Source organism: Acomys minous (genome assembly GCF_964271855.1).
Source record: "Acomys minous genome assembly, chromosome: 1".
NCBI lineage: Eukaryota > Metazoa > Chordata > Mammalia > Rodentia > Muridae > Acomys > Acomys minous.
This window is the reverse complement of record NC_140483.1, coordinates 27,149,131-27,172,378: the sequence shown is the minus strand read 5'-3', so window position 1 is coordinate 27,172,378 and position 23,248 is coordinate 27,149,131. Positions and strand designations below refer to the sequence as shown.

General features: G+C 46.6%; 1 protein-coding gene across 3 annotated transcripts in view; it reads left to right on the top strand.

Moving 5' to 3' along the window:
- Positions 1-23,248, top strand: part of GPA33 (glycoprotein A33) — a 91,509-nt gene that overhangs the window by 56,554 nt on the left and 11,707 nt on the right. For all 3 annotated transcript variants that reach the window (XM_084790266.1, XM_084790267.1, XM_084790265.1), the window contains 2 exons: positions 15,290-15,444; positions 21,103-21,319. In XM_084790266.1, coding sequence (XP_084646392.1) covers positions 21,229-21,319 — 91 coding nt within the window. In that variant the 5' untranslated portion in view covers positions 15,290-15,444; positions 21,103-21,228. The remainder of the gene's footprint in view (positions 1-15,289; positions 15,445-21,102; positions 21,320-23,248) is intronic.

Genomic DNA, 23,248 nt, shown 5'->3' with positions numbered 1-23,248 from the left:
GAATCTCATCATGTCCACCACCTTTTTCTCCTCCACGACTCTACTTGCTCTAAGAGGAAAGGTTGGAGCAGTGGGGCAGAGGAAGTCAAGGGCATGGACAGAATCTGCCAAGTGGTGGAATAGCCATTGAACTGAAAAGCTACACTCACCACTGGGCCTCAAGGGGCGGCATCACTTCCTGCTTTGTGAGGGGAAGCATAGGCAGGAATCACAGAGGGTCCCTTTCTTCCTTTCTCTACCTGATTGTGCCCATCATAGATCGTGCTGATGGTTAGGAGGACAACACTGAGCTCATGAGGTAGCCTCAGGCTCTCTGGGAGAGTGTCACTGAGCCTGTAAGGTAGCCCTAGGCTATCCAGACTTTGGGAGGAAGTAGACAATATCACAAAAGGTCAGATGGCGGTGGCATATATCGGCACCTTAGAATTCTTTTCTGATTTATTTCACTTTTATGTGAATGAATGTTTTGCTAGCATGCATTACCACATGTATGCCTGCTGGATTACCTGGAACAGGGGTGGGGTAGGGGTAGGGGTGGGGCTATGGTGGCTGTGAGCTACCACGTGAGTGTTGGGAATCTAACTTGGGTCCTCTGCAAGAACAGCAAGTGTACTTAACCTCTGAGCCATCTGTCCAGCCCCAGATTTTTTTTTTTTTAATAATTAAAAAGGTTAGGACAATGACTCAGTGGGTAAGAGTGCTTGCTGTGAAGGAAAGAGGACCTGAGTTCAAATCCTTAGCATCCACATTAAAAAAAAAAAGTTGGGATAGCTTTGCATGCTTACAGCCCCAACACTGAGGAGTAGAGTCAGGCAGACCTTGGAGCCTGATGGGCAGCCAGCCTGGCTGAGACAGGGAGCCTCGGATTCGGTAAGAAACCTTGTCTCAAAAACGTGAAGCCAGCTGGGCATGGTGGCGCACGCCTTTAATCCCAGCACTCAGGAGACAGAGGAAGATGGACCACTGTGAGTTCGAGGCCAGCCTGGTCTACAAAGTGAGTCTAGGACAGCCATGGCTACACAGAGAAACCCTGCCTCAAAAAACCAAAACAAAACAAAAAAAGTGAAGTCAAGAGTGATGGGGAAGACATTCAACATCCTCCTCTGGTCCCTACATGGGCATATACATCTTTGTAAACACACACACACACACACACACACACATGTCCTGCTTTCATTGTCATAGCTGATGTTTCCAAACAGAGTAATTGACAAAACACACTTTCTCATCAGGTAGATGCCCCTTGCCATCTTACTGCTATCCCAGCTGGGGACGTCTTTCGTCTGACTGTAGCATGGGTAAATTACTCCAACTTGTGAAATCTCAGTGTTGTAGTCTGTGAAACACAGAGGCTGATTTACAATGCATCAAATGCCCACTGTACCTGCCACGGGATTTGTACGGGCAAAGACCTTAGAACTGAGCCTACATGGTAGCACTCAGTGGGCACTGGTATTGTTGTTGCTATTATTAGAGTGAGCAAATACAGGCACCAGAAGCCAATGAGATGCTAGTGACGCATCTTCTATCAGCCCTGATCTGACCAAAAGGAGCCAAGAAGTGACTCAGAAGTCATTGTTGACAAGTCCCAAGTTATCACCCAAGCAGCCAACATGTGCCTGATGATCTGCACAAATCAAGGCTCTTCTAGTCCTGAAAGAAATTTCAGCCACCAGAACCCATGAAAGATGAAAAGATGTGTAAAAAGGATCCCACCTGGAAAGCTCCAGAGGAGAAGTCACTGATTAGTTTTTCCAGGAACCAAGACCTGACAATATAAAAACACATGCACAGACACAGACACACAGACAGACACACAGACAGACAGACAACAGGCATACACACACACAAACATATATACATACTGACACGCATAGACATACACCCCACAGCTACACATACGACACACACATACATACACTCACACACAGATAGATAGACAGATAGATAACGCACACACAGACACTGACATACATAGACACACACAAACACCCCACAGCCACACATAGCATACACACATCATACTGACACACACAGAGACACAAATACACACACACAACACACATATAAACACACACAGACACATACACATAAAGACACATAGATATACACACTGACATACAGACACACAAATACAGACACACACACACACACACACCAAGACACATACACAGACCACACAGATACACCCACTCAGAGACACATACAGACACACATATATACACACAGACACACACATACATACAGACAGACACATACATACACACACACAGACACACACATACACACAGACAGACATACCTTCCTAAAAGGACAGGGAACTCTTTGTTGCTTCTATATAAAATTATAAAAATACCATTTTTCACAGAGAAATAAAGGAGTCTGTCATTGCAAAGTGTTATACTAGATGAGAAAATTTTGTTTTGTTTTGTTTTCTGTCCCCCGACATTAAAGGGATTCAATAACCCCTGCGTTCTGGGCTGGGGTGGGATTTTAAATCTATTTTCAAGTTGCTGGTCTGTTGGAACTGTTCTCCATGTTAGAATCTTTTCAGGCCATCATCATCAGAGATACAGTCCCCAGCTCGGTGGGGACGTGCCACGCTCTGGATGGCTTCACAGGCTAGGACTCCCTGGTGTCTGCTTTGTTGGAGCCCAGAGTCTAACTAAGCCCTGTACAGTCCCTTGGCCCAGGCTGGGCAGTTAGAGGGCACAGCCCCCAGGCATGAATATCTAGTAACAGTCAAATCAGAGAGTGTTCTTCTTGTGTCCAGCAACTCTTGACCCCAAGAAGATGCATTTGGGCCAGAGCCAGGGTGGTACAAGTGCAAGGCCGGAATCCTGTCTTCCATCTGCTCAGGCCCTGGGTCTAATCCTTAAGGTCCACCTCCCATCTGCTGCCTGGGCGTCACCTACAGGCACAAGGCAGAAACCAGTGCTTACAGATGAAGCACAATGCTGCCTTTCAGAGATGCAGTTAGAATTACAGCGTCCCAACCAGCATCAGTCAGCCCCAGAGGGGAAATGATGTGAGGACTGGCCTGCCTAAGAGGGATGCTCTAAGGTGGAGGGTGGCAGGGTAGTGGCCGTCAACTCTGGCCCATTTGCCCCCTCCTGGTTCCTTCATATTTTTTTCTGAGTCAGAATCCAGACAGGCAGGCTGTATGCTTCTCCGACTGTTGAAAATCACCCACATGGATGTTCTGATATGCAGCCTGGGTTTAGAGTTACACGGTTCAGTGTGGGGAGTATGTTTCACGATCAGTGGCCCTGGTACTCGAGTGTGAATTTACTCTGAGTTTTGCATCGTCTGGCATCATCCCTGACAGTTGCTGTACAGCCTCTGCTTGGGTGTCTTGACTCAGGGAAGCCAGCTGCCTGCATCCTTACACTTCGACATGCATTCATGGTACCTGGGTCTTAGGAGAAGTATATTGATCTGGACGGTCAAGGGTTGGTTACCAAGTCCCAGCTGGAGGTTGGGTGGGAAGCTGTTTAGGGACCAAGGTCTGAGAAGCAAATCTTTTCAGATCCCAGTCCAGGGCTTCTTGGAACTCAGCTGTGGTGTTAATTGTGATGTTGGTCATGCATGCCTGTGCCCTCAGCAGTGTGCTGCCTTGCTAAGCTCTTTCTCCTCGCTGAGAAGCTGTGTTCTGAGCCACATCCTCTCCCTCTCTCCTCCATGGGAGGGAGGCGGCAGTGGTGGGGGAGGGGGGAGGGGGGGTTGGCTTTCCCATGCTTCCTCTGTAGCCTCATCCTCCTCTGCCCCCTCCCTAGTGTCTGAGCCCCCACATGCAGTTCCTCCAGCAAGCACCTTCTTGTGAGTATATCTGTTTCTCACTCTCAGCTGTCTCCAAAATGCCAGTCTTCACCCCACCTCTCTCCAAGCCAGAGTCTCACAAGACCAACAGGTGTATTATCTCCCAACGCATATATCTCAAAACACTTCCAGCTCACAGGCTACAACCAGACTCAGGAAGTGAGTTATCTACCCTGAGTCCTCAGTGATCTCTGCATTAATGACACTCTGTCCGTCCAGGAACAGAAGGCAGAGACCCAGCAGTGATCTGCTACCTCTCACATTTACTGCTTACTCAAGAGCACAGTGCTAAGATTTAGTCTGCTCACAGATCTGGAATGGAGAGGGGCCTTTAGCAGGTCTGCAGTGTGCAGCTTTGCTGGAGGTGGAAGACCTCTTTCCGTGACCCTCAGTACCCTCAGTGGCAGGCAAGCTGGTGCTGGCTCTGTTCCCTGTGGCCTTCCTTAGCACAGCCTGTGCTTCCTCAAAGCTGCAGGGGGAGGTGGAGAGCAAACACCTAGAGCCGGAACCTGGGGGTCCCCCAGGCCTCAAAATGAAGCCCATAGCATCTGTGCATGCTATTGTTCAAGTAGTCATAGAATCCATGTTAAAGAAGTTAGGAAAACAGTTTCTTTTCACTGTAGATGATGATTGATTTTTTTCAAACAGGGTCTTGCCGTGTAGCCCAGGCTAACCTGGAACTAGTAATCTCCATGTTTCTGTATCTCTCTGTCCCCAAATGCTGGGATCACAGATAAGTGCCACCACCGGGGAGCAGTTTTCTTTCCTTTTCCTTATTTTCTCCCCTCCCTCCCTCCCTCCCTCCCTCCCTTTCTCTTTCTCTTGTGATAGAGGGCCTTTGGAATGCTAGTGAGTGTCCTACTGCTGAGCAACTCCTTTACCTTTTTGATGAGAGCGGTTGCAAAGAATTTTCTGGACTATCCTAACTTGCCAAGTCATCCTTGATGGCCCCTGCTCTTATGTAAAAGCAAGGCAGCTCTCTACACTGATGATTTTAGCTTTCTTCAACCCCAGCTAGAACCTGTTCGTTCTGTTTGATTTCCTTTGTGCACCGTTGTCATGGCTTCTTAGGCTTGTGTCAATGGTGTGACCCTAGAGGAGTTGTTTTGTAGGGGTTACTGGTTGTGTGGCCACAGGTAATCTGCCTGAAAGAGAACCGAGCAGAGGATTTGTCTGAAGCTGCCCTCGTGAACCTAGTATTCTGTTGTCAGTTGGCCTCTGTGTTTATCTGGAGTGATAGTGTGTGTGTGTGTGTGTGTGTGTGTGTGTGTGTGTGTGTGTGTGTGTGTGTGTTGGGGGGGAGGGAGCACTTGTTACCATGGTGGTTTCACATTTGTTCTGAGATTGCTTATTTATTGCCATCTGACTCACCCAGAGGACCGAACTCTGAGAGAGCAGAACTGTGCCTGTCTTTGCTGCCACCCAATATCTTCCCACCTCTGGCAAGGAGCCTGGAGCCCTGCTGGGTGGTGACAGCGATGCATTCCTACCCTCTTGCCCCTTTCCAGGCAACAAGCCTGCCAGCCTTCACCGTGTCCTCTGTCTCTTGAGGCTTCGCTTTCTGAAGTTTACTCTGTCCTCTCCAGAACTGACTTGGATCTGTCTGGAGTCTGACGTGCGTGCGGGAGGGACTAGCTCTCGAGATGGGCTCATTCTGCAGCTGAAGAGGGGCTTGCTGTCTGTTCTTCTCCCAGCACCCACATTTTAGCTAGACTTCTACACCTCCACTCAGGCTAGGAATTCCAGTTTTCAAACACACGGTGTGGAGAGCGTTACTGGACTTGGTGGTGAAAGCAGTTGGCTCTCAGGTTGTCTTATAAGGGTGACGCTCAGCTTTGTCTCCCTGCCTCCACTGCTACTTTTCCTGGTCCCTCTGTCCTCAGAGCCACCCTCTGCCCAGGGCACCAACTACAACCCTTGGAACCTGCCTCCCTCCCGAGAGGCTTCCTTTCTTTGCCACCCAGTGACCTTTGGGCCGCTTCCTCATCTTCTGCATTGGTGAGTCAGGTGTGCCACAGACGTCAGGCCCAACATGATTTTAGACAGGCACTTCCGGCTCGGACAGTCACCCAGTTCTACACACTCAGTGTACAGTGTGGCTTGGTGCTGACGCTTGCTGGCCCTCGCTCACCCACCAGATTGCTAACATGTGCCCCATGAGGGAGTGGGCAGTGTACCCCGAATGAGCTTCATCCTTCTATGCCTTGAGCCAGTCCCATGTTCTTGTCCCTTCCCAGGATGCCTTGCTCCCTCTAGTCTCTCCTCTTATCTTTAATTGGCTCCTTTCTGAAAACTCATTTCCGGAGCCTCTCCACTCTCGGTGTGGAGGGGACTACAGAAACGTTCTCCAGACTCTCTGGCTTCCGTTTCCTCATCTTACTGCGTCAGGCAAGCTCTTGGACACAGTAGGTTGCCCATGGTGCCTCCACCTCTTGTTTCCACTTGGCGTTGCAGCTGTGAGAGTGCTGGCCGGGCATTGGGGGGAGCCGGGGCGGGGGGGGGGGGCGAGTAGGGAACGCAGGTGAACACAGCACAAAGGCAAAAGCCTAACCGGCCCCTTGACACCCAAAGTCCAAAGAGAACTGTTATTGATGCTGTTTTGCTGCTTCGTTTTTTTTTTTCAGGATTCACGCTGTGGATGTGGTCACGTGGGGGCTGGGGTTTCCCTCCCCGACTCCTCCCTCCCTCTCTTCCCCCTCCCATCATCTTCCCCTTATGCACATAAATTCAACACAGTGAATGGTGTCCCTCAAGGGCTATATCCACTTTCACCTCCTCCATAAGCTTTCTCAGGGAAATCCTTTTCCCAGTTCCCCTCTCTCCCCTCCCCCATCTCTCTCCTTTCATGTTTACCCCTAATACTCTATTAGGCTCCATTAGGGTACCTGGTGACAATGACATCTACCTGCTTCTTGTTAGGGGTTGTGCCACAAGCCACACAACCAAACCCAGCTCTGTGCCGACCTCTTGGCCATCGGGACAGTGAGCAGTGTGGACTGGAATATTCTGAAACACAGAATCAGCTCAGAGAACGCCATCTGGTAAAAGAAGGAGACTCGCATCAACATGTAGGTTCTACTCAGGAAAAATGTAACAGTTAGGGCTGGTTGTGGTGCAGGGGCCTCCAGAGACTATGAACTACGAACAAACCCTGCAAGTTCTACTGGGGCCTGGCATTGGACTAGGATTTTAGAAGAAAGTTATCAAATTGGCCTGAATTTATAAGTTCCTAAAGCTCTATGCTCATCCAACAGTTCAACAAGTATGGACAGAATTCTAAGAAACCTCTCCATAGCTTCCTCATTCTCTGCCCCGAGCCGGGCACTTGGGCTGCTCTACCGAGGAGGTTGGACAACCGTGCCTGACTGTGGGAACTGCCTCCTTACTCTGTAGAGACTTGCTCATTCTCCTCACCGGAACACATCTGCTTGGGCTGCCTGGGTCCCTTCTGGCCTTCAGCATCTCCTCCCTAGGCAAGAATATGTAGTTTGTCTGAGCAAATGGATCTTCCTAAGTGGCCGCATTCCTGCCCGTTTTCCCCCAGGGCTCCCATAATGCGCTGTGTGCGCCTCAGGCAGCCGGCTCCGTCAAGCATTTCATTATCTTCCTGGGATGTATTACTTTCCGTTTAGCTCTCAGGAGACAGCTTGTTATCTTCTTAACAAACCTTAATTATTTACAGGCAATCATTGAGGCCTCAAACTGGGTCTCCACACCCTAGCTCCACAGGGGGCTTAAATGACCTCTCTCATTTCCACTTAGGGCATCTTCCTGGCTGGGCTTCCCTTCTTTCTGGGGAGGGCTTGTTCACTGGGTCTTTCATACTATATCCAGGCAGTTTCTTTTCCTTTAAATATATGTCTTTTCTGTTTATATTCCTAAAAAGAAAGAAAGAAACCTGAATGGTAGCCTCAAGTCATAGGTTTACTGCTTTGTGATCTTTGTTACTACTTTGTTTTTGTTTTTGTGTATCCTGCCCATGGCTTTATGCACAGTTGGCAAGATCTACCACCAAAGTGTGTCTCCAGTCTTCTATGGGGACTAGGAATAGTCTAGCAACACAGGGGTAGGTTGTTCGACCAAGCGTCCTGAGTTATGTGAAAGATATCTGTGACTCTTCCATCACAAACGCTTACACAGGAGCTTTGCCCACGCCCGGGGCCTTTGCTGAGCTCTGGGGAGATGAAGTAAAGACGATCCCAGACAACGGAGTATTCCTACAGTTCTTGCTTTGTGTTGGGTAAAGGATGTAAACTCCACGGCTGGTCCAGCAGCCCTCATGTGTACCTCATGTGAACTGGCAGGAACTCACATGTAGCAGGTGACACAAAAAGGCAAAAAAAAAAAGCCTCTGCTCGGGAGAGTGAGGGCCATGGCTGTTTTCCAGCCTTTTCCACAAACTTACTACAATGCGGGGAAAATCCTCATGGTTCACCCTTTGCAGATAAAAACACTTTTTTTTTTTTGGTCAACTTGGATGTCCCCAGGGGTTGACACATCAATGTATTATTAGCTCTAACATCTTACAACAGCTGTGTCAGTCAGCTTCTGTCACTGTAACAAAATATCTGGGGAAAAAAAGATCTACTTAAAAGGAGGAAAGGTTTTTTTTGTTGTTGTTGTTGTTGTTCAAGGTTTTTAGTGCATGCCTGAGGATCCATGGCCTTGAGGCAGAGTATCATGGTGGGTGCTCACAGCGGAGCCAAGTGGCTCACCTCATGGTAGAGGGTAGGAATGAGAAAGGAAGGAAAGGAGCCAGGGAGAGGCGGAGACAGGACAAAAGGGACAAGCTATAGTCCCCAGGGACATGGCCTCAGGGAGTCTCCTGCCCCCAACATTTCCTACCATCTCCCCAAAGCCCATCAAATTATGACCCTATCAATAAATTAATCAGTCCATCAATGAGGTCAGAGCCCTCATGAGCCAATACCTCCCCAAGGCCCCACCTCTGACTGAACATGGCTGCACCAGAGACCAAGCTTTCTGCAACTAACTGCATCAGAGGGCTGCTCTCCTTGAGCTACGGCCTTGAGGAGGAAAGGCGAGCAGGAGGGTGAGGAGAGACGGGAAGGAAACTTCTGGGGGCAGGAGTTGTGAGGAGCTGGGGCTTGTGGGAAGGGTGAGTTCTTGGCAACTGAAGGGGTGAAGTTGACGTCCGGGAGTGGGTTGGAAGTTTGTAGAAATGACTTTTTTCCTAGTTTTCTAGTGAATGTTAGGGGGTCTCGCCTGTCCTTTTTTGTTTAATCCCCTGAGTGTGTGTGTGTGTGTGTGTGTGTTTGTGTGTGCAAAGACCCACAGAAATGAAGCACTGAAGAACTAATACGCATAAGGCCAACAGGAAGGAGAGAAGGGGACAGGGTTTATTAAATTAGGCCGAAGCCCAGAGAGGCGCTTTATTGCTGATTATGTCAGAACGGGAGAATAAGGACTGTGTCAGCAGCACGGATTGAAGCTGGTTGTGGCGGACGCCCACACCGGCATAATGTCCTGAAACACAGGGGAGCATTGCACCCAGAGCACACAGTCAGCCTTTTAAAAGCCTTCTCAGATTTACAGCTGACATCCAAGTTGTGTGTGTGTGTGTGTTCTTTCTGAGCCTTCCCTCATTCGTTTCTGTCTCTTCCTCCGTAAATCTCTTAACGTGCAATGATTTTTAACTCGCCGTTAAAATGATTGCTAAAATGGATCTGTTCTTTAGCTTCGGTCACTAGCGGCTCCTCCTGCTTTCTTTTGGCTAACTTGTGACAGTGGGTGGTTGTCTCCTGTGATTAACTTCTAACCCAGATGCATCTCAACAGCAGAGTAGGAGATAACAAGGTACAAGTGGTTCAATAAGGAAACAAGTACATAGCAGCGCTATCGCTGTGGAGCACTGATTATGATTTGGGGCCCATTAAACAGCGGACACATTTCTTGTCACTTAATGCTCACACGATGTGCTTTTCAAGTGAGGGCCCTGGCGTAGGCGGCTTGGGTAAACTGCTCAGGGTTACAGTTTGGGTGGATGAAAGAATTCTAGCTGAGGTGTTGTAGCTTTGGAACCCACGTGTGTAAGCCGTCTGTGGGTTCCTAGAATGGACACAGCGAGTTGTGTTGTGAGAACAGGGAGGTGAACTAATAGGAATAATCAAAGAGGTATTTCTGAGGAATAGTTTGTCTTGTTGGGACAGGATGCCCAGAGTCCCTGATCTTAGCCTGGGTGGCCTGTTCTGACTGGCAGGCCTTGCCTTTGACAAGGACGTGAAATAGCTCAGAGCTGTAGGGTGTTCTCCAACAGCAGGTTTGGCTCCCAGGGACTCTTCTGGTCTGGTTCTTCTACATAGAGCACAAATTCCTCTCTATTCTGCCGGGAAATACTCTACCTGGAGTTTGATAGAATTCAAATTTAAGATTATTCTTCACACACATTATATATATTTCTACTCTAATATGTAGTATTGTATCCATACAACTCAATTACAATACCAGGTTTACTTGCAATACCTTGAAAGTGCTATTTTAGGCTGTTTAGGATGAGTAAGTTATACAAGCTAATTGTTAGTTGATCAAATCATGGTCATATCAATTACTAGTCTATTTTTATCACAAGAACATACATCCTAGGTGTAACAGATAGATATGATTCTATAGAAAGATAAGGTAAAATAGTTAGATAAGGTCTTCAAAAAACGTCAGAGACCCACAGAATATGGCATTTAAAGATGGGAGCCATGGGATGTTAACTCCTGGCAATGCCCAGCCTACCTCAAAGAAGATGGTGAGCATCAAAGAGCTTCCTTATAGAGATGGCTTTAAATATGGCAAACAAGCCACTGGGCAAAATGTTCTCATTTCTTTCACAGGCAGAATTCTGCCTAAAAATGGGCAAGCTTAGATGCAGGCAGAGTCAACGGCCAAACTCTGCCAAGACAGGGTAAGCAAGTCCTCAATAGTTCCTCCCTCACAAATACGTCTGTCAGATATATTGGGCCAAAAGGCTGAAGATGATGCTCCAATGTTATAGAGTTTTGGGTGACTATTCAGGTAGAAAACTGTCTCTGCCATCTTTTCATTTGGGAAGCTGCTAAGCAGCACTCCCTGTATACTCAGGTAATTAATTTTATTCCTTTTCAAGTCTCTGATGGAGTTGAAGACAAGATAGTTTAGTTGTATAATTAAGCTTAGTTGTTTAGGGGTTAAGATGTTTTTAGGTCTAAATAGATGTTTTAAGTTGACAATGACAAGATATGATGGAGATTGATTTACATTCAGAATTTTAGATGCACCAAGATAAGAAAGATGTTTTCTTCAAGGCTGTCAAATACAAATTGCCAAAACACTATGAATGTAACATTTATAGAATTTCTGATTGTTTCATGGTTCTTCTTGCTGTAGGTAGTTTATTGTATATATATATATATATGTGTGTGTGTGTGTGTAATAATATAGATGTATGTGTAAAATATGTAAAAATATTTAATTAAAAATATTGAAAAAAGAGAGAAGGTTGCTTGGAGACAGAGAGATGGCTTAGCAGTTAAGATTGCTTGCTGTTCTCCCTCAGGACTTGAGTTCAATTCCTACCATCCACCTAGGGAGGCTCACAGTGGCCTGGAACTCCAGCCCCAGGGGATGCATTGGACATGTTCTGACATTTGTCAACTGCATGTTAAGGCATGTGAAGACTGAACTTCAATTTTGTCATCTGAAAACTAGGGGTAACATCAAAAAGAACATGAGAGCAAATGAAAAATACCTGTAAAATACTTTTACCCATGCCATTGAGTTGTAGTTACTGTAATGTAGGACTAATAGGAATTGGGGATTACCAACTCTAGACATTGGCTCATTCTCCTTTGCCCAACTGCTGGCTTACTATGCCGTTCCTTAGTCGGGAGGGAGTGAACAATTGAGTATGGAGGGAACGACTTCATGGGTTGGTGGTGAGACTTGGTGTAACGAGGCAATGGGGCCACCTGGACTCCAGCAGTGGCAGCAATTGTAACATGCACTCATGTACAAGACAGGAAGAATCATTATTCAGGCCACGGAGAGGCCCAAGAATGGTCACCTTGAAGACAAGGCTCCAGGGAAGTGGGTTCAGGGGCAAGAGGTGGGGTGAAGATCAGTGGCAGTTGCTATGACTACCACTAGCCACCTAGGGCTCAGCATATAATCACGCTCTTTGAACTGGATGAAGAGCTGCACCTGGCACCTGGTGGATAGAATCAGAGGCCCCTTCCAGCCTCCTAGGGAAGGAAAAACTTGCTAGTAACAACAAATAGATGACGGTGGCAGAGAGACCTCTGGTGACATGGAGGAGCATTTGGTGAGCCATGGCCAATGAGAGACAGCCCAGGAACATGCTTCTGATGCCCAAGCAAACAGTGTTTGAATGACTTCTCTGTAGCACTGGGGCACTGGTGTCCTCCTGCTCCAATATGCCAAGGAGAAGGCTGGCTTTCAGAGCCCCCGCCCTTTTTCCCCCATTTTTTCCCCCAGCATCTATTTCCCTGATTTCACAAAGCGGTCCCTAGAGCTCTCATCACTCAGCTCCCTTGTTGGGCAGTGCTCACTCTGTAAGGCAGTTGGCTCTCACTTTAAATACAGTACTTTGGATGAAAACTGCACACCAACCAAGTAGGAATAGCTCCGTTTCCCGGAGGTGTTCGCATTTTCAAGAAAAATCCCGTGTTCTCACTTTATTTCTGTTACTCTAACCAATGTCCTGACAAAAAGCAAGTGAAGAAAGGGTCTAGTGGACTTTATAAAGTCCAAGTTACAGTCTGTCATCCTGGAGAAGTCAAGTCAAGCAGCTAGTCACACCACATTCACATTTATGAGCAGGGAGAGATTAAATGTGCCCTTGCTTGCACAGCTTACTGCCTCTGCTTTTACACAATTCAGGACCCTAGGGAGTGGAATTGCTCACAATGGTCAGTGAGCAATCAAGATAGCTCCTCACAGATGTACCACAGTCAGAGTGGATCTAAATAATTTCTCAATGACGGCTTTTCCCTCAGTGACTCTAGGCTATGTCAAATCGACAGTTACAACTAACCAACACACCTTTTGAATCTGACTGAGACCCAAACTTCACAGTGGTGTCTTCAGAGCTAGGCGATGGAAGGGTATCTTTAGCAGGATGTTTTCTTGCTCATCACATGGAACCCTCAGGGGAATGTTGTTCATACTGCTACCCTCAAGCCTACCAACCCACTTGTGCCTTTCACCACATCTTGTCACAGCAGAAGGACGGCTTGGAGTCCTTCCTGAGGCCTTCTCTTCCTCCTACCCTCTCACTCCACTCTCTTTTGACTCATTCTTTTTATTTTTATTTTATTTTTAAAATCATCAAGTATACCATTTTATGCTCAGTTTTCTTAACCAATATATTTTATTAACAACTTAATAACCTAGCATACGCCACTTATAACCCGACTAACCAAAACAATAGGAAATGAGGATTAATGGACACAACAACAAAACCGTAAAGATATCAGTTCCAAGGAACAATTCTCCTGGCGCAATCTGCAGGATTTCCTCTGCTGGAACCTAGAGTAACCAGAACCCAGAACCTCAGCAGGCACCAGAGCCCCGAAGCCTTCCCTCGAGCGGTTCTCTCTAGGAGCATCTCGAAGTGGAGCTATGAACAGCCAAAACTATCCCAAGTCTCCAAAAGCCCCACCTCCAGTTCTGGGCTCATTTATTTATCTCCTCCCAGAGTCTGTTCACAGGATCTTTTCAGCTGGCAACAATTAAGCTCCTGCACGAGGTGGTCGGTCTTCTAGTGGATTAACCTCACCTGTTCTCTCACAAGACCGTTCCAACCCCGCACTTGGGATCCTAAACAAACAAACAAACAAACAAACAGATTTAGCTCTCCTTCATACCATTTCCCCCTAAAGAATACAAACCTGTCTTGGCCCTAACGCTGATTTTAGCTATAATGGACTCTTGTCCTTTCTAGAACAGTTGTGTACTTACTCTTATCCCATTCGCTCTTGAACTTCTTCCATTTATGGCCCATCCTCACCACTCCACTCCATCTGCTCAGGCCACGCTCATCTTCCTGTTGCTACATCCAGCTGTCAGTCTCAGGGCCCTGAGCTCCCTGTACAAACAGATCGTTGACATTTGAGCAGTTGACCACGGTCTTAGTCAGGGTTCTATTGCTGTGTAGAGACTCCATGACCAAGGCAAATCTTAGGAAAGAAAGCAATAACTGGGGGATTGCTTACTGTTTCAGAGGCTTAGTCCATCATCACCACTGGTTGGGAGCATGACGTCATGGCATCATGAGGGCAGGCCCTAGAGCAATTACTGAGAGCTACATGCTGAGAGAGGAAGCAGGAAACAAAGAGGGACAGTGGGAGGGAGGGAGGGAGGGAGGGAGGGAGGGAGGGAGGAGGAAGGGAGGGAGGGAGAGAGAGAACACCTGGGCCTAGCATGGGCTTCTGAAGCTCAAAGCCCACTCCTAGTGACACACTTCCTCCAAAATGGCCTCTCGATCCTTCTAATTCTATCAGAGAGTTCCCCTCCCTGGTGACTAAGCATTGGAACATATGGTGAGCCTATGGGGCTATTCGTACTCAATCCACCACAAGCCCCTTCAAGTTCATGAGACACCTTTTCTACTTGGCCTTTAAGAGACTTTGGCTCGATTTTCTTCCTAGCTTCGGTGTGTGTGTGTGTGTGTGTGTGTGTGTGTGTGTGTGTGTCTGTCTGTCTGTCTGTCTGTCTGTCAGTCTGTTGAGCTTGCTCACCAGAGTGGCATCTGAAAAGGACCCAGAAAAACATATTCTGTCACATAAGTTAGCTTGGGAGCCATGGGATGTCCTCATATAGTTATAGAACCACCCAGACTCAAAAGGACAAACTCCACCTCCCAGTGGAGGAAGGGCACCACCACTAAGGAAGGAAAGTGTGTGTGAGGGGAATGGTGGTCCTGATTTAAAAAAAAAAAGAAAACAAAACAAAAACCTCTTTTCTGACAAAATACTCCCAGGAATACTCTTTTTTTTTTAACCTCAAATTAATCTTGCTCATAAAGTTCTTTATGACATACAAGTAAGTGTCCTATTAATATTTGTTAAGTAAGTAAATACATAAATCATGGTTAAAAAAAAAGTCTATGTCAAGAACTTTCTGTGCTCGGCATGGAGTAAAACTTGTCCTCTCCCCAGTGACTGATAAGAACAGCAAGGCTTAGAGATGTGTACATAACTGATCAGGGTACAGCTGAGTTTGAAAGCCAGGCTGCTAGCCACTAAATGCAGGTAACCTCTTCAAGACAGTTCAGGATAGGGAGACGGCAGACCAAGGCACTTGACGTCAGTCCTCCCTGTTCTGGTCTTGGGGACAGCTGCTAGCATGCCCTGACCAAGGTTGCTGCAGTGGCAGCTTTCACACTGCCATAGAACTTCTCTGAGCATCCTCGCAGGGGTCTGGAGACAGCATGTGTGACATTGACTTTCGCTTTCCCTTCCAGTCTGGGTAGCTGCCGATGCCCTTAATGTGGATACCACACAGGATGTTCTTCGGGCCGCTCGAGGGAGGAGTGTCACCCTTCCATGTACCTACAGCACCAACGCCCCAGATCGAGAGGGGTTCATTCAGTGGGACAAACTTCTCAGGAGTCAGACGGTAGGACGAACAGAGGGCATTATGGGTCATGACTGTAGTCTGGCTGTGATCTCATGACAGGCCAACCCTGTATCATTCCGCTTTCTCCTCTCCAGCTTGAGGATCAAACCCAGTGTCTCGTGACATGATCCTGTGTTCTACCACTGAAGCTGTGGACTCCATACTTTATGAAGATTTTATATATATATATATATATATATATATATACACACACACACACATGCACACACACACATATATCATTAGTTTTTTTCTTATATTTTTGCTGCCACAATAAACATTGTTATATATGATATGTATCTTATCTGATAGATTATTATTAAAAGCAGACCCTACTTGCCTAGCATTCGCAAGGTTCTGAAACAAACAAATAAATAAATGAGTGGAACTTCAGGGTTAAAGGGTATGTGAGCTTACACTTTTTCTAATTAAGCCATTTCTTTGATGACTTACTAATTTTCATTTTCACCAACAATAGTATCTACCATTTCCTCAGCATGTGCACAAACTGTCAGATAATTGGTGATATTTTTTTGTAATTTTTGTTTTTGTTTTTCAAGACAGGATAATTGGTAATTTGATAAGTGAAAAATGTGTCTCATTTGTGGTCAAAAGCACATCTGTTTAATTACAAGAAATGGGGCATCTATTTCATACATTTAAGTCAGGTCTCCTTTTAAAATGCTATCATGTGCCAGAGAGGTTGTGGAGGGCACCTACATACTTGGGAGGTGAAGGCAAAAGGAGCTCCAGTTGGATTCCACCCTATACACCCCAAACATTGTTTTTTTTTTTTAAAAACCATTCTTTAGTCTAATAAATGCACAAACAAAGCCATCACACAGCTCGATTAAAGAAGCTACTAGCTGAGTCCCAAACTCCACACATCTCAGTGAACTTCTGCACAGGTGGAACGGTCATGCAGAATGGTCATGATATGGAACTATCAATCACATTTGTCTTTATTTATTATTTTAGTTAGGATTTCTGTTGTGTTGTTAAAACACCATGACCAAAAAGCAACTTGGAGAGGAAAGGACCCAGTCCCCCTGTCGTGTCCCCCTGCCCTTACACTTCTGAACCTCAGTCTATCATCAAAGGAAGTCAGGGCAGTAACTCAAGACAGGAACCTGGGGGCAGGAACTGAAGCAGAGGCCACGGAAGAGAGCTGTTGGCTACGTGTTGCTGCGTGTTCCTGGTGGCTTGCTTGGCATGCATTCTATGAGTACCCAGGACCACTTGCCCAGGGGCGGCACCAACCACAGTGAGGGGCCTGCCCAACATCGATCATCAATCAAGAAAATGCACTACAAATTTTCCTGGAAGTGAATTTTATGAAGATATTTTCTCAATTGAGAGTCCCTCTTCCCAACGACTCTAGCTTGTGTTAGGTTGATATAATAAAACTGACTAGCACACTTATTCACCACAGACAAAACAAAGTAAACCCAACCAATCCCCCCCCCCCAAAAAACCCCCCAAAAACCAAAACCAAAACACCCAACAACAAATACCAAAACTATGATAGAGTTTAAACTAGGGGGGAGAACCAGCTTTATATTCCCTTGTGTGACCTATGTGTCTCTTTCTCTTCATTATGTCCTTCCTTGCCACCCCTTGCTCCGTTCCCTTCGTCTCCTTTCTGTAGTATAACCTTTAGGGAAAAACTTTTACTGACATATCTGCCAGACATAATCATCAAGTCCCCAGCCATGCAGAGACAAAGAGGCTCTAGCTTTTTCCCTGACAGTGAATCCTAGGACACCAGCATCCTGAATGGCAGGACTGACCAGGAAGGACTCAGTCATATCTTTATGTACCAAGTGCCCTGACGGGACACAGGTGCCCACCCTGTCTGCTCCCCGAGGGAAAAGAGCCAAGTCCCTGCTACTGTCTTTGGGCCTCAGCCTGCAGGGACTGAAGGGCACTGAGCCTCCCCCAGATGGATCCAGCAAGCCAGGTGTACTGTCTATGGCTGGCTTATTCTGAGTGCTGACATAGACTCTAAGGTTATTTCTTGGCCACTGGATCATCTATTTCCCAAAGGATTTGAGGCAGCCCCTTCAAGAGCAATCACAAATGAAGAGAAAGGGACTATTGTCTGTGAGTCCTAGGAAGCGGTGTGGTCATGAAGAAATCAGGGGCAATCTTAGGGCATCTTTGATAAGAGGACATTATGGGGGTGGAAAATCCAGGCAGAGCCAACCAGGGTCGGGAAAGAGCTGAGCACGCATGGACTGTTCAGAGATCTAGACACCGTCTCGTCCTTTGCCTTGCTTTTGTCTCCCTCTCTCAGCCAGGCACTCTAAACGGGTTGCCCACCGTAGCAGGGCTTTCTGGTGTGGTTGGACAGCTTCTGCCTTGAACAAAGGTGTTCAGCTAAAGGCACCTGTGCTCCAGTGCCTAAAGCCATGTGCCCTAACCTAGGCTGCATCTGTTAGAAACCTGGAGTACCTGTTTTAACTGGGAAGGCTCTGCGTGCCCAGAACTTAGTCCTGGCACAGCATCTCCATTCCCCTCTCTGCCCATCATCACTTATTTTCTCTCCTACCACTCTTGGAATCACCAGCTTGGCTTTCTCCTCTCTCTCTCTCTCTCTCTCTCTCTCTCTCTCTCTCTCTCTCTCTCTCTCTGCTCTACTTGGTCCTTTAAATGACTCAGGGACTTGGCATTTGCTTTAAAGCCATGTCTAGTCGGTGTCTCAGTGAACACCTATATGCCATTGGCTTCCAAATTTTCATCCCCAGATGTATTGCCAGCTGAAACTTTCTCCTTTGCTCTATTCTCAAAAGAAAGAATCCATCCAAGAGACACCATGTACGGTTAAAGTAGACATTTATTTAACAAGGCAAAGCACCTCAAAGAGCGACTGGAGTGGACCGCCCACTAGGTTCTGCTTGTAGAAATTCTCAGTTTTATGAATATTTTTGAGGTGGGCCATATATTCGTTGGGGCAATGTGGTCCCCTTTTCCTCTCAAACCATAGTGGGCTGGGTTTTGCTTTTAGGATATGTCTTCTTATGATCCTTTTGAAAAGCGCACAAAGTGGGGGAGGGTTCAAACCTGCCATGCAAATGATATGATAATGAATCTGGGGCTTTGAAGGACCCACCCCTTGATAGGTGTGCAGGGAAGACTAACTGCAGCTCCCAGCATGCTTAGCCACGAAGAGGCATTCTAACAGCGGGAGAGACTTCTGGTTTCCTTGCTTCCTTGTGCCCAATTCCTTGCCTATCTACTTTCATTGACGTTCACCTGACCATCTGGCCACCCTGACTTCCTCCACCCAGGTGTCCCACAGACACTTCAGGCATCCCATGTGCAAACAGAATACAGAACTTAAAGCACTCTTTTCATGTGTTAATTCCGTTGGGAAAGGTACCGTCAAACATGCATGTCTACACCCTTATAGCTGGGATTAACTGCTCTATAACTCGGTATCTTAGTCCCATCCCCAAATTTCATGTGTCCCCTCTATTCACCGGCCCAACTCATTTTTACTGTCTCCATTGTGTGTTGTCAGAGCCTGATCTGACAATAGTCATAGTTGTTCTTTACAGTCACCCCATTGGTCTCCTTCCTGGTCCCCTCTTCACCTGTCCCCTTTCTCCTTCCAATCATCTGTGCTCTGGATTAAGAACTAACCTAAAAAAACCACAGAAGTTGGGCTGGAGAGATGGCTCAGAGGTTAAGAGAACTGTCTGTTCTTCCAGAGGTCCTGAGTTCGGTTCTCAGCAACCACATGGTGGCTCACAGCCATCTATGATAAGATCTGGTGGCCTCTTCTAGCATGTATATGTAGTAAATAAATAAAAATCCTTTTTTAAAAAAAACCACAGAAGTCTTGAGCCCGGGATATAGCTTATGGGTAGAGAGCTCTTGCTTAGCATGTGGAAGAATCCAGGTTCAATCCACATCCACAGTGAGAACCAAACCAAACCAACCAACCAAAAAGCAAACAGCTAAAATGCACCATTGCTTTGAAGACAAACTGTGAACTATTTAGTGTCACACGGCATCTTAGCTGTGTCCCAGTAGAATGCGCAGAGCTCAGGCACCAAGCCAGAATTCCCAGGCTCCTCTCAGTTCTGCTATTCACTTAACTGTGTAAACTTGGGGAACATACCTAATCAGCTAACCATGTGAACTTGGGGAACATTCCTAACCAGCCTTGTAGGGCCTTAATTTCCTCCCGTGTAAGATATATGTGACCATAAGGTCTGCAGCATAGGACTGTGATAGTTAAATGAAACAATACATATCTAGTGTTTGGAATAGTACACAGTATAGAACATGTTACTGTAGCTAGTTTTTGGAGAGGTACGCAGCATAGAACATGTTACTGTAAGTGGCAGCTGTGGCCTTTATTGCCCAGGCTCAGCTCTTACTAATCTATCACTCACATACACTGTGCCACTTGGGGTTGACAGTGTTGCTTTTCTGCTTTTAAGGTTTTTTTCCTTTGCCTTCGATAATATCTAACACATTTACTCTACGCCAACACACCCTGTTCCCACCTCCAGCTATTTGCCTGGCTAATTCATAGCTGCGTTTCAAGATTCAAGGCAATGATCACTCTTTTTAGGAATTCCCCCCAACTTGCCAGTCTAGAATCTCCTAACCATAAGACACGGAGGTTGGTTATTTTTCAAACTCATTAGTCTTTGAGGCCAGAACTCACGGAGTTGTATGCCAGGCACATGGTAGATTGTAATAATGGCTAATTGCAGTGGATTCTTGCCAGGCCAACCCCAACGGCTCTGCGCGTATCATTAGCTTTAGTTCTCACCACAACCATAGAAGATATGTTCTTATTAACCTCTCCATTTTGTAGGCGAGGAAATGGAGTCTCAGAGTAGTCAAGCATGCTGCTCAAGGACAGTCAGCCAGCAAGCAGCAGGGTTAGGATTTGATTGAGGCGGTCTGGCTTGACTGTCTGTGGAATAAGCCCCTAACGTGCTGCCTCATAAATATAATGAATAAATAAATCAATAAACAAATTCCAAGGGCAATAGTCAGAATCAATCGAGCTTGGAAGTTGAGAGTGGTTCCCTAGCAGGGTGCTTGGTAAAGGTTGGATGAAGGAAGGAACTAGAATGAGGAAAAATAGTGGGCTGAGAGGCAATCAAGGAGAGAGGCTGGTTATAAGCATTTGGATCTGAGACGGCCTCGTTTACTCACTGGTGTTCCAGGATATGTGCTTCTGTGCTGTTTCCGTTTTTGCCCTGAGTCAGGGTGTCATGCATACATGGTTGGCTTAGAACTTGCTATGTAGCCAAGGGTGACTTTGAACTTTTTCCTCCCTCCACCTCTGGAATGCTGGGATGGTCGGCATGAACCCCCATGCCAAATTGACATGGTTCTGGGGATCAAATCTAGGTCTTTGTGTGTGTGTGTGTGTGTGTGTGTGTGTGTGTGTGTGTGTGTGTGCCTAGCACACACTAAACTATCACTGCAGCCCTCAACATTGTCATTTAAAAGTAAATCTTTAAAACCTAGAGATAGCTAGCTAGGCAGTAAGAGGGGTCTACCGGTCCAGCTGGTATTGCACATCTGTTTGAGACACGGTTGGTCCATGCATCTGGGTTCTGGGGAAAGAAGATTGGGTCAGGACAGGTCCACTCCAGGGCCTGCAGACATTTCTTCTTTTTTCCTCAGGAGAGAGTGGTCACTTGGAATTTTGTATCGAAAAAATACATCTATGGGAACCGTTATGAGAACCGTGTGAAAGTATCTAACGATGCCGAACTGTCAAATGCCTCTATCACCATCGACCAGCTGACCATGGATGACAATGGCACCTACGAGTGCTTCGTCTCTATACTGTCAGATCAGGATGTCACCGGCATGTCTCGAGTCCGCCTCTTAGTCCTCGGTGAGTGTCACCACCTTTCCTTGTAGGAAGAGGGTGGGCAGAGAGCTCTGTAGGCAGCAGAGCCACAGTCCCTTTTCTCTCTTTGAAGCCAAATACTGTCAGGGTTCTCGGGGACCGGCAGGCTGTTTCTGAGGGCAGGGGCAGTTGCCTTGGAGTGGTCCTCGCTCCTGTCGGGGACCGGCAGGCTGTTTCTGAGGGCAGGGGCAGTTGCCTTGGAGTGGTCCTCGCTCCTATTCTTTCCTCTCTACACCAACTCTTCTTTTTCCCTGCCAAACTCATTCCCGAAGAGAAGGGAAGGGAATTCCCAACTAATATGCAGATTCTCACCTACTTTAATTAGTACTTGGTACTCACTCACAGGCCCGATCATGACTCCCATAGGTGAGGTGCCTTTTCCTGCAGTCAAGTCAGCTCGACACCACGGCTCTCCCCACTGTACCTCTAACAAAGGCACCATCTCCAACCAATGGGAAATACGTCCCAGGATAGCATCCTTTTTTAATGGGAGAGTTTGTTGGAATTTATACTTCTGGAAGGGTCAAGAGACTCACCTTCTTTAGTTTCTGAGTACATGAGGCCAATAGAAAGGAAACAATCACCTCAAAACCAGTTAGTGGGGACACTTTAATGAGCACCTGGTCTGTGTCCAGTATAAGCAGTGGCCCCACTCCTGGGAGTTAGCAACTCTGTGCATCAAAACAATGCTTTCTCTTCTTCCTTTACACTAATTGGAAGAATTTCTTTTAAATTGTATATGGTAGTCGCTGGACTTTCAGAAGGCATTATAGTGTGCCAGAGTGTAGTGCGGTACACACTTAACGCTGCATAAAGAATAATCAAGACCTCTTCCCACACTGCCACCGTGAGGCAGTCGGTGGTAATGCAGCCAGGTGTCTTCTCCCGTGCTCTCACTGCACGCTCACACACTTTCCTGTCTCCTTTGAAGACTAGAATCTTATAAAGCACTTAGCAAGTTGCTTCTTGACAATGCCCATGTACACTTCTCCAGGCCATCACATGCAGACCTACTGTGAGAGAGCACATTCCATCTCGTGGCTGCACAGCGGCTTACTCAAGTGTTTCATACTAGTGGATATTGAGACTGGTCTCATTGCGTTGTTGTTTGTTTGTTTGCTTTTTGCACAAGCAATTCCACAATACACTCCTCTACCTCACTTCGTGTATATGTATATATAAAATCATATATTACATATACATACACATATACATATATATATGGATTATATATACACAGGCACATATAAAATTTGGGTTCCTTAAATACCTGACCTGTCTTTTTGGCAGAGGATTCCAACGAGTCGAAAGAGAAGTAGCAGGCATCTGTGTAAATCTGAAACCTTACATCAAGGACCAGCTGCTTTTAAAGACGGACAAATTGACCTGAAGAGTGAAGAATACACATTTAATCTGAGAATACAGAATTTGTTAAAAACCAACCTTTTGCTTTTCAAAAAGAGAGCATTTTATCCTACATGTTAATAAACCCAGTGAACTTCTCTGTGAAAAGTTTTCTTTCTCAGTGTTTTTATAACCGGGTGAATTTTAGAGGAGAAAGGCTTTAATTAAACGGGCAGCTCATCCCGGGAGGCTAGCAAGAAGCACCTACAAACCTAGCCTTAGCCTATGGAGGTAGCCTTGTCTAACCCACCTCCAGGAAGCCAAGAGGCTAACTCAGCAGTGGCGGGGCAGTGGTGGCGCACGCCTTAAATTCCAGCACCCGGGAGGCAGAGGCAGGTGGATCGATGTAAGTTCGAGGCTAGGCTGGTCTACAAAGCGAGTCCAGGACAGAGAAACCCTGTCTCGGAAAAGAAAAGAAGAGAAAAGAAAAGAAAAGAAAAGACTCAGCAGCCTGTGCGTCAGGTTGGATTCTTGCTCTGGCCTCTGGCGCCCCCTGACGTCTTTGGAGAG